Raw genomic sequence first — 15,719 nt, 5'->3', positions numbered from 1 at the left:
CATGCATTCCATGGAATCCATATGAAGCCTACAGCAGGAGAGTTTGGCCATCAAATGCAGCCATCTCCTCTCATCCTGAAGGATCTCCCACTGTAATTACTGCCTTGGAGTCACCCCTGCACAGCCAAAATGTAACAAAGCTCCTGTGACCTTCCAGGCTCTATGTTTGAGTGTTTAAAGAATCATGGTGAGCACAGGTGCTGCTTTGCCTATGCTGGCATTTTTGGAACTGGTAGGAGATTGGTCTCCAATAGAAAGCAATGTTTTAATAAAAAGCCAGTTCTTAATTCTAATTAATGCAATGGGTCCTAGCTGTTGTGTGTTCCTATCACCAGGCACTTGTCCAAAGCCATGCACTGCCAGATAGATCCCCTGGGATTTTCAGACAGGAGTTAAGAATAGAGTGTTGGGAAAGAGAGAAGGCTGTGGAAGAAGAGAGGACAGGGCTTCTGCTCTGTGTGGGCAGACAGAGTCACCATGTGGAGAAAGCTGATTTGTTCCAGGGAACAAATTTGGAAAGAAATGTTCCCTGTGCAGCACTAAAGCTGTGGTTACCAATGCACATGGCAGCATCCCAGATACATCATTCTTGCTGCTTTGAGAGTTGGTCTTAGAATCCCTATTTAGTAAATTCAGGATTAATGCTAAAACAAAATGTTTAATGCAAGAAGAAAACAGTAAAAAGTCATCATCCTGTAAATTGAAAATCAGGCCACCATTTTAAACTACTAAAATCATATTAGGCTCTAAGCAATCATAACATCATGAAGTAATGGTAATAAGTAAATGTTTAATTTGTGCCATTTCAAAACATTAACTGTATTACCATCTAAAGCAGTGAAATGCTTATGTTGGCTCATATTTTTTTTAATTCTTACAATCAAAATATATTAATTTTTCAAATGCTCCTTATAGAAAAATAATACATAACACATGAAGTAATCTAGAAAATTTTATTATATCTAGACTGCTGTGAAATCTACATTTAAAATAATGAAATTGCTTGAGTTTTAATTTTTTGTTAGAAGTAGCCAGTACGATAAAAAAAGGAGGGCATGACTAAACATAGCTTTTAAATATACATACACTTTCACTAGAAAGAATGGCACAAAGAGATTTATTTTGACGAAATATCAAATGCTCCTGAGAGGAGTGTTGGGTGCACCATCAGATACTGGATGCTTGGGTGTCTCCAGTGCTGTATTTACCAGGGTGGGCAGGGACGCTGGGTTCCTCACCTCAAAGACCAGGGACTCCAGAAAGTTCAGTGTCCTGTGGATTCTCTTTGGGCATGGGATATCAAACACATGGAATGCGGCCACCAGTGCTGCCAGAGCCATGGTGCAGTCATCCAGCTGGGCAAGCTCTTCCCTTTCTATGTACAGGGCAAACTCGCATGAATTCACGTTGAAGGGATTTTTCACTTCCAACACTGGTGTCACTGCCTTTACCTAAATTGAAAAAAGGGTATTTCAAATGATGCCACAACATTGCTATGATGAACAGGTCAGAGAATGAGGTTCTACTCAAAAGACAGGCTAATGTCACCTCTTCCCAGAACTAAGCTAGTAAGGCTGATAACAGTGCTTTGAAGTTCTATGACTATTTCTACTCAAAAGACAGGCTAATGTCACCTCTTCCCAGAACTAAGCTGAGCTGCCAAAAGGCCAAGTGATGTGCAGGTGATAAAAGGAAGAGAGACAAAGGCTGCTGGTGCTCTGTCTCCTACCTCCTCATTCACTGCAGCAAACAGACTGGAGTCATCTCCAAAGACCTCTGGCAGGAGTAAACATGCAGCAGTCATTTTCATGTCTGTCAAAGGCAAGGATTTCTACTAAATTACAAAAGAAAACTTTCAGGCACTGCAGTATCATGCTGGAAAAACAGATTGCAGCCTATATAATAGTTAACAGCTCAGTAGTGAAGCTGTTGTTCAGTCCAGTCTGGAGAGTAGTTTGTACCACAGTCAATATTTAGGCAACTCAGCTATGATAATGAGTTATACTGTCAAATAATTCATGGGACTCTGCTACTCAATATTGCAATTCAATTTTCCTCACAATAAGTAAGTTGGCCTTCAGGCTGCTTTTAGTTGAGTTTGTGAGCTGAGTAGTCTTCCTGCCCTCACTGCCCTTCCCCAAACTCCTCTCTCCCCAGTAAACTGGAAGTCCGGGGAGTCCTGTTTCCAGGACTCTGCCTTGAAGGCTGTGGTACCAGCTGGTGTTGCAGAACCTCCTGGTACCTGCCATCCCTCTGGCTCAGCTGTTATTGACTATAACATCTTTTTTGCAGGTCAGGATTCTGGTGTCATATGCTTACTGAAATTACTTTGCTATGCATTTATAATCTAGATTCCAGGTCAAGCTGTTTGTGAGAGAAAAGCAGAAAAGGCTTGGGACTTTACTAAGGCACTAGACAAAATCTCTGTGGACATGCTGTATAAGAAAAGGGGAAATTACTTACTATATCCATAGATTTCCTTGGCCAAAGCTATGGAAAGAAAGTCCATAAAGGCTTTCTGGGTTAGACTATTCATTGAAGAATTTTAATCTATCATGAGTACTTTTGTTTTTAATCTTAGCGAAGGAAATCCCCAGAATTTTAACCTACACTTCTTGCTTCTTTCAAAGAGAACCTGGCAATAAGTGGAGTGAAACTGCTATAGGACACACATGTGTCCATATGGTGTGACCTTGGATTGACATCCTGGCATTATGCCTGTTTGACAGAAACTGAGTCTAAGGAGGGCTTCTCAGAGAGCTCAGCTTGGACACAGGCAGCAGCAACTGGGCAAGAATGGCAAATCTGAGTGACTGCTTGAAAAGTTTTGTCCTGGACTTCTCAGACTGAAAGAAGCTGAGTGTCAGCGGGTGTTTGCTCCCCCACAGCCAGCGTACATGGACCTCACCAGAAGCACCACTCTGTGCCCTTTTCCCTGCATGTGTCTCTGCAGAGATGAGAAATGGTTAGTGGGAACTACTTCTTTAATTTTACTGGGGTAAAGATTATAACCATAGAAACTTGACTTGTAAAGGAAATTGTGTCTTTTATGGGGCTATTTCTAAAGCACAAAATTAGTTTTCTGTGGGTATTTTTAGAAAATAATACGCACTCATATCTAGAAATACATACTTCTGCTCATCTAGCAATACTTATTTTAAGGTAATTACTTACTTTATCAAACCTGCAGTCTTATTCAGTGAAAAAAAAAAGTTTCAATACTTGACTGACTTAATTTTCCTACTAATTTAGTAGCTTTTATTCTCAATGCTTCACCATCATTCTATATTTTCAAAGAAACCATAACGCTTTTGAAATGTGTTTGCAGTACAATTGAAACTAGTTTAGTTACATAAGTAAGAACAATTAGCTGCAACAAAACTCTGATATTCAGAGCATAGGAGATTTGTACTGACATTTCAGAACGTCTTCCTCTGTGTGCTGCTTCAGATTTTCTTGCAGCATAATGTTAATTGGATTATTCCTCACCACATACAAGGACAAAATGTTTTCTGAATAAATCTCCAAAATCTTGACTGTTTTCTTATAAATATCCATGTGTGTGAGAAGCTGGAACTCCCTAAAAAGCTAAAAGAAAAACAAGTATTTGGTACTGCAAACCTCAAAACCAAAACTGTAAACAATGCACTTTGAAGACAGGATAAAACTAGCTCAGTTAAATAAGATTATAAACTCAAGACAGTGATGTAATTTTTTTTCAAAGCAGGGAAGGAATACATCAAGTAACACCAAATAGTGACACTGGTGGTATGTGTGGCACCTTTAACTCAGAATTTAACTGATGAACCTTTTAAAATGGGATTAGCTTCAATGAGTTAAGGAGAACATTGCTGATGGATACTTCAGTTGAAACATCCTATGAAATACATGTCTACAGATATATCATATCTATAACACAGGATTCAATGTCATTACTAAAAATAGTTCTCTTACCTGATAAGGGCATCTTAAGAAAGGAAATAGTCTAAGAACATCTTTTAAAGGTGCCTTATCACTGATCATCTTTCTCCGTATTTCCATTGTCACATTCATTCTGTTATCCACTTCTTCCCAGTTCCTCTGAGTTTTCATATATTCTCGATTAAGCCACTTAATGTGTAAATCCATTGCACTGCCTTTAAGATGAGCAGATTCTTCCTATGAAGAAATCAAGGACAGAATTGTAAAAAATCAGCCTTTTTATCTGATTATTTAGCTTTTTTAATTCGTGTCATTTGATGTGACCTCTGTCATTTGAGTGTAGTCGAGCTCAGCAGAAAGGGTGGTATGGTTTCAGTTCCAGCTCTCTGAACTCATCCTCGTATTCTAAGTTAGACTAAGGTCTGTTTTCATATAAAACTATACCTGTCAGCCAAGTCCCCCAAGCCCAAATTGCATATTTAAGGCTGTTAATGAAATTCCTGTTCCTGTGTCTGGTTTGTCTCATTGTGGTTTATTGGAAATGAGTAGTCAGTTCTAACGACAACCCAGTATTTAGCAATATTAACTCTGTATCACCAAGGGAATTTTTAGTATTTTCCTCTTACCCATATCGGTCCTAAAAGCAGGACAACTAACTTTCACATTTATATAGCTGGAATTTTTGCCCCCAAGGAGACCAGCTGAACTAAAAAAACTCTTATTGAAAACCATTATTTGAGCAGTTTGACTGTTAGTGTTTTCAAAAAGTATTTTTGTACGTGAGGATAGTTAACAACCTTCCTCAAAATTATTGTTATTGTCCCTGATGTAATTCCAAAGCCAGTAATTACTAAGAGGGGTGGCTAGCCAAAGCAGTACACCAGCTGGAGTAGCCTGGGTGTGTATAGCTTATCCATCATTGGGCACAGTGAATTTTCTCACTGAAACAAGCTGAGGGACATAGAGATGCTCAGTTGGTACAGTTCCCATCCTCAGGTTGCATTGCCTCTGGCTTTTCCTGTCTGTATTGTCACTGATGTAGCTGTGACTACACATATGGGCAGCCTGTGGGTCAATGCCAGAGGGAGTTGAGACACTTCATAATGTCTCCCAGAACATTTCCGACACAGAGCTGTGAAACACACAACCTCCCAAACCACTTAGCAGTGCTCTGCATGTGCAATTAAACTTTCCATTTTAATTAACATCCTTCTTTAAAGTCATGCATGTGATATTCCAAGAATGGTTGCACAAAGTACACAGTGAAAAACCTGCCTCTCTCCCAATATATATCCATAGATGCCAATAGCCATTGGCATCACAGAGGAAAATAAGATCTGCATGCAGGACAGATACTTAATGTGCCCCCTGCACGACTCCCTGGCCCTTGCTAGGGTTCTGTACTAGCACATTCTACTCTCTTTCTAACAGGGGATTTCAGTCTTCATTGTGCTACAACAGTAGTGTTTGTTTGTGACCAGCTTGCATAGGCATTCCTAGCCTCTTCCTCAGAGCACAGGAGCAGAGGTGGGGAGATGAGTTAGTACCATACCCACCCCTACCTGCCTGGGAGAGGTGTTGGGGAAAAGTAAATGATGAATATATGGTGAGTTTGTCAAGAGTTCATTACAATGGGGTTTGTGGATTCCCAAAGTATATGTTTAATAGCCTCCAGTCTTTATAGTTATACAGCCTTCAGTAGACTTTTTTTCTCCTTCAATTATTTCTCCCAGTCACTTTTCCAACTCTCATAAAATCATACCTTCCACAAAATCCTGCCTTAAATGTGGCAGTTTAACTATACACTGTCAGAGGAAATGCATTTATTTGTTTTTCTCCTGCTACTTCTGCTTCCTAATTATCATACTGGATTCAAAACCTATTCTCCATCTCCATGCCACTATAGTTTTACACATATGTCATATTCTGTCCTTAACCATCTCTTTTCCAGCCGAGACCATCCTAAGCTATTCAATCATTCTGCATATGAAAGCTTGTCCATACTTTCAATTACCCTTGTTACTGTCTTTGCAAATTTTCTAATTTCACTGTAGTTTTTATGAAATAGGTGCAGTATAAATTAAAAGTACTTGTTGAGATGTACTGGGATACCACAGGGGCATACAGTGGAATAATGCATTGCCTTTTGTTCCTGCCCTTTATTCTTAAATAATTCTCTGTAATCAACTTTTTTTGGGGTTTTTTTGGTTTTTTGTTGTTTTGTTTTTTTTTTTTTGACTGCTGCTTAGCATTTTGCCAGATATTCTTTGGCCTAGTATAAAAATAGCATTTGTGAATGGTACTAATGAGCTCAGACCCCATCACTATAAGTGTTGTTAGGACTGGGTTTTCTCTTTGTGCCTTATCTTCCATCTATCAGAACTGGTTTTCCCCCTGGAATGGGGTCCTTCTGCAATTCTTCAATCTTTGTCTTTAGTATCCTTGGTAGCATCACAAAAAGTAATCTGCCAACTAGTCTACTTTTCCCAAGTCATTCAGAAATACATTGAACTGCTTAAGCTAAGCATTCATAATCTTTTCCACTGTAAACCCCAACCATTTCTGCATAGCCTTGTTTGTTCTATCTTTTAACTGTTTATCCATTCAAGGACCTTCCTGTTTATCCCCTCAGATTATATCCTCTAAGAGCCTTTGAAAGGCATGTGCTAAAATCTCTTCTGAATTTAAAGTAAACTATATCAGCTGGAATGCCTGTGTCCTCAGGGTTATTGAATACTTCAAAGAACTAATGAATTTGTGAAGAATTAGGTCTGTTTACCAAAACTTTGTTGATTCCTTCCTAATGTGTCAATCTCTTGGGTCTGCATTACAGTTCTTGCCAACTTGGCCAGCGAAGGCAGAAGATTTCTTGGTCCATATATTCTCTAGCTCTCTCCTAAAACTCTAGAAACTGGCATCAAATTAGTTGTCTCCAATTATCTAATATGAGAAAAATTGTACATCACAATTAAAAAATTACCTGTTTTATCATTGGACACCACTAAAAATTTTATGCAAGTACTTGATCCTGGAAATGTGTTACTGCTCATTTTAGTGAATTATTCTGTCCCCTTTACTGACATGCCAGTCTTGAGAGAGATGCCCTGAAGAATGCCTATGAAGAATGGTCCCAGTAATGTGATCATCTGAACTCACCTACTGAGAATCCTTGCAAAATCTATCTGGTTTTTCTGGTATGACTTTATATTCTGCCAGCCATCCTGTACCTAGGGAATGCACCTTGAGCACTCCTGTCCCTTAGCAGCATCAGGCTTCCGGCATCTCACCCTGGGTGAGAAAGCCTTTATAACCAGTGCAGAAAAGGCAGAAAGCCACAAAAAAGAATTCTGTGTAAATGTCCATCAGATCACTCAGTCACCAGAGTTTTGTTTTGCTGCTGGTGTGTCATCTCTGCAAGCTTCCTGCATCAGCCTTTGATGGTTTCTGTTATGTAATTTATTTTGGTTACTACTGTGAATACCATCCTAGTATTCACATATTCCCAGCTGGGCCATTCAGCTATTCCTTAACCTACTAACTTGCCCTAAGTTGGACAGGCTGTCCCTTGCTTCACTGTGACCAGTGCACAGAACCAAGGGGTGACCCATTCTTGTCAGTCTCAAGATATCCATGCTTTCTCACAGACACAAACTTGGGCAGTTGTTAAGGTTTTTAAAATTACATTTATGTTTTTATGCTGTGCAAGAACTAGCTTGAAGTCTCTGACTCCAAACAGTTCATTCACGACTGGTTTCTCCTGTGGGTCTGCTTTCAGGCCTCCTGCCCATAAAGCAGGAACTTCTTCAGCCAGCTGATGTGAAACATGGTGGCTTATTCCCCGAGGGCCTGTCTCCTTCAGTGTCTTACTTGCAGAGACAAGAAAGCAAAACAACTCAACCCAGTGTGCTGCAACCACAGACTGACTGACTGTGTTGCTTAGAAACAAACACAAGAAGAAGCTGTGACCTTTACGCCAGCTTCTCTCCAGCCCCCTTGTCAAGCAAACACTGCTTGATTTGATGGACTTTCCCTGTGGTCAGCTCTGTCCTTGAGAGCTAGTTTAGCTGATGATATTAATTAGCTAAAGGAGACCACGTGACATTTTCATCAGTGGCAATGGCAAGATACCAATAGAAATATGTCAGCAGTATAAGGAAGAATTGCTGTCATAGCTATTTATTAGGGGGCAAAAATAGCAATGGAAGGCCAAACTTTGTAGTGTAAATCATCTACTACCTGGGAGTAATACAAACAGAAGTCAGTGTTAGAATTGGTTGCTTTGCAGAGTTCCTCCTGCTTAAAGCAATCACTATCTGTAATCTTTCCAACTTCTTTGATTGTAAATAAGTTGGCTTTTAAGGTAAGTGGAAAGATGGCTTTCTTTGGTGGAAATAAGTTATCTCAGTGGGATGCCCGTTTGATGGCAGAATAATTCCAATGTCATTTAAAATATTTTATAGCTAACTAACATTGCAGGAGGAATCTGGGTTTGGGAAGCTGGTTACTGAACTGGCTTATCAACCCACCAATTCCTTATTTAGGGAGGACTCTAGATCCTCTCCACTTCAACCATCACAGCGAGAAAGACAGTTACCAGCACAAAAATATTCCAGTAAAATTTGACATAAGGTCAAATTTTGATAATGTGCTCAAATTTTGATAATGTGCAAAACCAATCCTATCTAGACCAAAGCTGGGATTTCTTGTCTCAATGTCTGAAGAAGCCACAGCTAATAGTTCAGCATGTATACCAGACAGAACTAAAATGTAGCCTCATTAAATGAGGAATCTTTACCTCTTGAGGTCACCTGACCCCTCTGGCCAGATTTTCAGTTGTGTCCCCAGTAACAACCATTTCAGTTGCATGCTTAGTTTATAATGTAAAGGTGTTTTTCAACTTTCTTTTTAAACAGTAACATTTTCATTTAAAAAATATTTCTGGAACAAACAAGAATTTATCTCAGTGTCTTTAAGTAAGAAACTGTCTTACCATCACAAGCTCAGGAGAAGTGCAGCTGAACAAAGAAAAAGGCAAAAGGATGTGGAAAGTAAGTTAATGAGGTAAGCAGAGTAAGCAGAGGTACTCATTCTGTTGGATTCACACTCAAAGGGTGACAGCAGTAAGGAGCCCATCCTTTAGTGCCCATGCCCACAAACACTCTTGAATTTTTGGCATCTCAGGTATCTGTGACTGATGACACCAAGACTGGGAGGCACACAGGTTGTAAGGTTCTTTGCCTACACTCCAGAGGCCTTTTGACTGTGACTCCCCACCTGCTATTCATGGTTCCACCTGGAACCATATACAAGCAGAGTGTGTTAAGCTCACATTAAAACAAGAAAACATACAAACAAAAAATGACTAGACTCCAAATTCCTAAATCCTCCCATCTCCTGAAGCAAGAGGATAGTAATTTGATTGGAAGCAAATTTCTAAATAAAGGCCTGAATCCTAAATGTCCTTTTGATGGATCTTGATTCTTCCCAAGATACAAGATTGTATTAGCACCTTCGTGTAAAAAAGCTCCAGCTAGCAGGGCACTGTTATGAAACAGTGTCACAGCCAAGGCAGTGAAACTGCTACATCAGTTTGTGAGGAGGGAGGGAGCAATTCTTATGCATGATGTGATCTCCAAGGTCTAAGCTTTCAGTTGTTGTTGGAAGCCAGCATCATAAATCCTAAAGGACATGAATGTTAACGCCAAACATGACCGCCTAATCAAAGAGTGATGAAAGCACCTCTGGTGTGGACAGCAGACAACTCTTTGCTCTTTACATGGGTTTAGACCAATTCCTGAATGGTAAATGTGGCCTCATTGTTGCCAAGGACAAAGACAGAGATGTCTTTTTTGATTAATGTCAACAGGACCTACTGGCTCCTCAGTCTGAGAGAGAGAATTCAAATAGGAGCAGTGGAGTTAAAGAGGTATATATGAGACCATTACTGCATGCTGTCAGTCTGCTCACTGCCAATCAGTGATCCAGGTTCCTCACCTGGGATGCTCTGGGAATATTTCTTTGAGGCAACTCATTTGGATGGAGATTAATCTGTTTGTTGGAAAGCATTGTAAAAAACATGTGACAGTAATGAGAACCATCTCCTGCTCAGTGGCAGAAAGGTTCAGTGGCATCAGCACTGAATGGGAAGTCCTTTTACACCATACATTAGGACTGGGATGCTGATGGGTAGTAGTGCTGGTACAGCCTCTGTCTTTCATTATTATTGCTCTTGTCAGCTCCCAGAAGCTGCTAATAATGTTCCCTTTGAAAAACACATTTCGAATTTTCCTTGCTAGATGCCAATGCAATTCCAAGTCATGTTATTGCTAAGAGCATTGATGCTGCTAACACTTCTTGATTGCTGGGTCTACCTGCATTAGTTAGCATCAGTGCTCAAGGTACTCACACAAGAAAGCCTGACAGTAGTTAGGACTCTTGTTTGGAATAATCTTTTCCATTAATTAGCTTTTATAACTTCTTCAGGGTGAGAAGCGGCTTTCACAGTTACTTAAGCGAGCATAATCTCCGTGTCTTGATATTTGAATACTGAAAAGTGGGTCTTGCTATTCTGAAACTCATACAGACACAAGGCATCATAAAAGCACAGTGTATAGAACAGCTTCTTGCTACCACTGTTGTGAGGGACAGCCCTTTTTTCCTGTGGTGACAATCAGGGTCATTGGAGTGACATTTACTATGATGAACATTGGGCCATTTTATATCAGGAGAAGTGATCAAAACAGGCAATGAGAGAAAGTGAAGGTCTGCTCAAAAAAACCCCCAAACACTGGAGAATGATCTGGAACAAGGTTGAATCTAAAAAGGCAGGCTGTAAACTGCGCACCGCTCAAGCCCATCTTCTCATCCTGGATAGTGGAAGAGAATTGAGAAGACATCAAAACCATGCCCCACCTCTGACATCTAAACACTGCACACAAAGACAGGTGAAACAGCATGGACAGGCTGCTTTCAAGCAAAATGAGTCTGTAACCATCAGCAGGATCCACACTGACTTGTACTTCAATGAGATGTTTAATTAAGGCAGGCTTTGCTTTAATTACACATAATTGCTCTTTTGAGCCAGGCAGGCAACTTCAGAACTAGATTTACTTGCCAGTCCTAACCAAAAACTTTCAAAGTAAGCCAGCCTATTTCTGACAACAGCAACTACTTTCTTGTTTTGTAAGCTGCATAAGCAAAATGACAGAAATCTGTTTTCCTCTACCAAGGGACAACCTGTGCTTGACAATTTAACTCACAAATGAAGATACTGGCTGACACAAAGAAAAAGGTGAAGTGCAAGATGTATGCCAGGGATTTGTGTTTAAAGCTTTTGTTTTGACTTAAAAGCATTTTAAAATATTAACTAAGCAACACCACATGCTCAAAGTTTGATGGATGCACATCAAAGTTTTAGTGGAAAGATCACATTACAACACTTCAGTACAGCCATTGAATGATCATTTATATATGCATTCTCACATTCTGGCTGTGCAAAACATTCAAATGCTTAATTTGGAGACCACTAATCTTAGAGGGAAAGGTGCTATCACCCCTGTTTCATTTGAGTATGACATTCTCAGTATCGATGGTACCTAATACTGTACCTGCCGATAGTGCCATAAGACTGAGGCAAGAGAATTTCAGCATCTCTTACTGTTCATCCTCTGAGAATTTTACAGACATTTAGCTCTTTTCCACTTACTGTTGCCTTATTTTTCTCATTCCTCCCTTTTTCTCCAGCCATCATTTTCCAAATCCTATTCTTTCTAGAGCGCCTGAAATCTTGTTTCAAGTTTCTGACTCCTGCAGTGGCATAAGATCATTGACAAACATGATATTAGTTATCACCTCAAAGAAAGGCATATCCCTAGGAAATGTCTACCTTGCCTAATTTACCTAATCTGAGATAAAAGAGACTCCATCTCAAGGTAGACTTCACTCAGTCCTGATTCCTCCTTTAATCAGAAAAGACAGTTTCCAGATAAAACCAACAGGGTAAATTTCACCATTCTTGTACTGCATGATACCACCAAAGCAAGCATAAACGGTGCTCCTGCTGGGCCAGGGGTCTTCTCTTCTTTTCATTCAGTCCTCTTGGCACAGAATTTGCACATTCACCAGTTTCAAAATTCCTGCTAATCTTCCCTGTACAGGAATATCAATAGATGTCCAACTTTGTGAGTTAAAGTTTCTGCAGAATCCTTCTGCTTCTCCCAGTCAAAGTTCTCATCAAAGCATTTCTTGTCTCTATCCCACTGACACAAAAAGAAGATGGTGTGCTGGTGCCCCCTTTATAAATTGTTTTCATTTTGTTATTCCTGGCTCTGCTGGGTGTGGCAAATACTCCCATTTATCTGCAAACATCTACCGCTATCTTAGCTGACATCTTGTCAGAGCCTATTTTTTCTTTTCACACCTAACTCCAAATTTATTTGTGTGACAGCTTCAGAGAAACCCTGATGACCTCACAAACAGGCTGTCATAAGATGTAAGACATCAGAGACTTTAGAAGAGGGGCTGTACTCTCTCTCCATTTTTGTTTACTATTAAGAACTATGTGCAGTTTTCTACCTGTTATATTCCCTTACATTTCAGGAAGCTTAAGATACCCTTGGGTAGTCCCTTTGCTGAGATATTTTCTTATTTAATGTCGGGGATGGATTGAAGTAGCTTAATCCAGCTGCATAGATACAGCCATTTAGTGGCATTTGAGATATCATAAGGGTATCCCAGAAGCCTCTGGGAGTCACGGAATATGATACTGGACCTATGGGAAACACACACCTTTCTGAATTGGCAGATTAAGCCATGCAGGAGATCTGGGGGCTTTTTCATTTCTGTATTCAGCTAGCTGAGTTCATTGTGAAGTCACACATTCCATGAGCAGCACCACTTGAGACTGGCAAGATTTCCAAACTGAAAAGTCTGAAAGGAAGAATTTGCTCTTTGGTCACTACCCCTGGGAAAACTAAAATAGTGTTTGAGCCATAAGCCCTCAAGATATGTAAGCCAATCATCAGCTCTAACCCCATTTCCTTCTCCATCACCTTTTGCCTTCTGACAACCCTTTGGCCAAGGACCAGGAAGGTGCTATCTTTCTGTTTCTTCTGGCTCCTCCAAGTCTAGGGCCCTTCCTATTACAACTGGCAAGAGGTGGTTTCCCTCACAGCCTGAAAGACCATAAATCAAACAAGTCCTTAGGGCAGAGGAAGGGGTTTAATGCTAAAAAATTAATGAGACCAGTCAGAACAAGCCACTGAATAGCTGGTTTAGCAGTAATCCCACCCTTGCTGCAGAGAGGAGACTGGCTTGCTTTTCTTATGTATTTTAACAGTGTGAACACCCTTGTCATGGAAAGTACCTTCCATATGCAGCAGATGAAGGTCATTATCATTACAAAACACTCTCTCCTGGATTACTGCAGCTCCCAGATATTTGCCTGACTGTGGAAAATGACTTAGAAGGATTCTCACACCACAGCCATAAAATTTGTTGTTTATGGAGGCTTTCCTGATAAAACTCTGAGTATCCCTCTGACACAGAGGCTCAAATTAATGTCTGTCAGGTACAGCCCAAGCTTCTTTCCCTGGCAGTGCAACCTGATGGATATTTGTAGGGATCATCATTTAAATAAAAATCTTTTTTAGTGACAGACACCTCTAGCATGGGTTTATGTGCTTACTTACCATCATCCTACTGCCCTGCACTTGCTCAAGACCTTTCACATGATGCTAGTCACTAGAAAAAAAGAGTAGCTACTCTTCAATCTTGTTTGAATATAATGCTCGGTAACGAGGAATACATTAGCAGATGTTTTAAAGAAACTGGAGGAGAAAGACAGATGCTGCTCCTGCAAGCAATGCCCTGCATGGGAGTGTACCCTGCCGAGTATGCTCGAGCTGCTTTTGAAAGAATGCCTGGTTGCAAGGTAAAGGGCCTTGGGCAGCCCAAGGGGCAGACATCATCTGGCTCAAAACATCACAGGAAGATTGTCCTTGCAAGCAGCTGGATTTTCACATGAGGAAGTAAAAAGACTTGTTAAGGGTTTTATTAGTAGTAATAACTTTATTACTCTTCTCATATAAACACAAATGCCAAGTATAACAGTGAGACATTTCCTATCAATATCTTTTCATCAGTTTCATGCCATTTACAATCCAAGACAATACTGACACAAAGCACACATGACAGGCTGACAGCTTATGACTGCTCAGAAACTAAAGCTGGATATAAAGTCAGCCGTGTGAGTGGTAAGTAGGTCATCTGCTGGGAACAGATGTGCTCCCTCATCTGCATAGCCCTGCCAGTCGGCTTTGACCCGTAATGCCCTAAATGTCCTACTCTGCCTAGCTAAAAGGGAGTGTGGTGGCCCAAAGGGACGAAGAATCCTTCACTAACTATTCTCCAAAGGTCTCCTTAACCTGGAATTCATTTTCTCCCATTTTATCTGAATTAATTTTGGTGTGCTGGCTTCTAGTTCACACAAGGCTGATTCATTCTTCCAGTCTTGGAAAAGGGATGAAGACAAGGGGATCTGGCTAACAATAATTTGAATATAATTTGGGTTTGCCTGTGGTATTGGCTTCTAGATAAAATATTTGTGTTTTGAGACTAAGACACTTCAACAGTTTATATTTTTCATAATCAGTGCAAAGGATTGTCAGGAAAGTGCCTTTATGTGTGTTCCTAAATGTATAGAATGAAAATCTCCACTGCTTTTGTTAAAAATATTAAACATTTTGTTCCATTTTGCAGATATATAGTGACATAATTTAGGATCTCATAGTCATACATTGCTACTTTCATTGTAGAAACACATTTAAAACTGACTTTTGATGCCCTCAAAATTATGGAATACATTCTTAATCCTTAATAGGGCTCACAAGTGTTGATTCTTGCATTTATCTTTGGTTTTTATTTATGTATATATGTCCAGGGAAAATGAGATAGAGAAAGAAAGGAAAGTTGTTTAGGGATATTCAACATCCTCTCACCACCTTTAAGTTTAACCCTTAATTTTCTTACAACATTCAGGCTAGCAAAAAAGGCCTAGGCCTTTAGAGGAGATGCAATATTTGTCTTTAATTTCTAAAGCAAACAAGGGTGACCAGTGATGGCCTCGGGCAATGCAGTTAAAGAGAGTGGTGATTCCTGGTCTGCAGAAGCACAGCACAGTGCAGTTACACCCTCTCTACAGATAAAGCAAGTTTAGCATGCACTCCCTACAGGATCACTCCAAAGCCCTTCTCAATGAGCTCATAAGACAGAAAAGATCCACATGTGCCCTTTCCAAGCTTTAGCAGATAAAGGATGGTTAACTCTTAACATGCACACAAAACCAGGAGCTTGTAATTTCTCCTTTACTGGGTGTGAGATTGTTTATTGTTTTGTACCGAAGTCAGAGGTTTCTTAATTCACACATGCTGCAAAACCTTCAACTAAAGCAGGCAAGAAGGGTGGTGTTTATTCCTGAACATATTAATCCAAAGGGAATAAACAGAAAATACTGACATTTCTAAAAACCAATGCAAACATGTATTTGCATTTTGTATAGGAAACTAAAGCCACCTTCAATCACAAGGGCAATACCTGCAGAAATGCGTCCAATAAACCACACTTGTTCTCTAAATACAGGGTCTAGTAAAAAGCAGGATGAACATGGATAAGCTAAAGATAAATATTTACTTATGTATCTTTTTTATTACATTTGTACAATTGTTTAAATTTTACCATGTTTTAATTGCAGCACAAATAGGTGTGGGCAGTATTGGCAAACCTGGAACTTTAATGAATTT

At 39.9% G+C, this 15,719-nt stretch overlaps 1 protein-coding gene across 4 annotated transcripts in view; it reads right to left on the bottom strand.

Moving 5' to 3' along the window:
* Window positions 1-976: 976 nt before the first annotated feature.
* Window positions 977-15,719, bottom strand: part of SAMD3 (sterile alpha motif domain containing 3) — a 37,379-nt gene continuing 22,636 nt past the window's right edge. For 3 of the 4 annotated variants that reach the window (XM_039707233.1, XM_039707234.1, XM_039707235.1), the window contains exons 8-12: window positions 3,955-4,158; window positions 3,417-3,588; window positions 2,464-2,490; window positions 1,730-1,812; window positions 977-1,451 (exon numbers count right to left, since the gene is read on the bottom strand). In XM_039707233.1, coding sequence (XP_039563167.1) covers window positions 1,134-1,451; window positions 1,730-1,812; window positions 2,464-2,490; window positions 3,417-3,588; window positions 3,955-4,158 — 804 coding nt within the window. In that variant the 3' untranslated portion in view covers window positions 977-1,133. The remainder of the gene's footprint in view (window positions 1,452-1,729; window positions 1,813-2,463; window positions 2,491-3,416; window positions 3,589-3,954; window positions 4,159-15,719) is intronic. The other variant, XM_039707236.1, reaches the window with a different exon arrangement.

This window comes from Passer montanus, unplaced genomic scaffold (genome assembly GCF_014805655.1).
Source record: "Passer montanus isolate IOZ18808 unplaced genomic scaffold, ASM1480565v1 scaffold2, whole genome shotgun sequence".
Lineage (NCBI taxonomy): Eukaryota > Metazoa > Chordata > Aves > Passeriformes > Passeridae > Passer > Passer montanus.
Note: the sequence above shows the minus strand (reverse complement) of the source record. Positions and strands in the feature narration are given on the sequence as shown.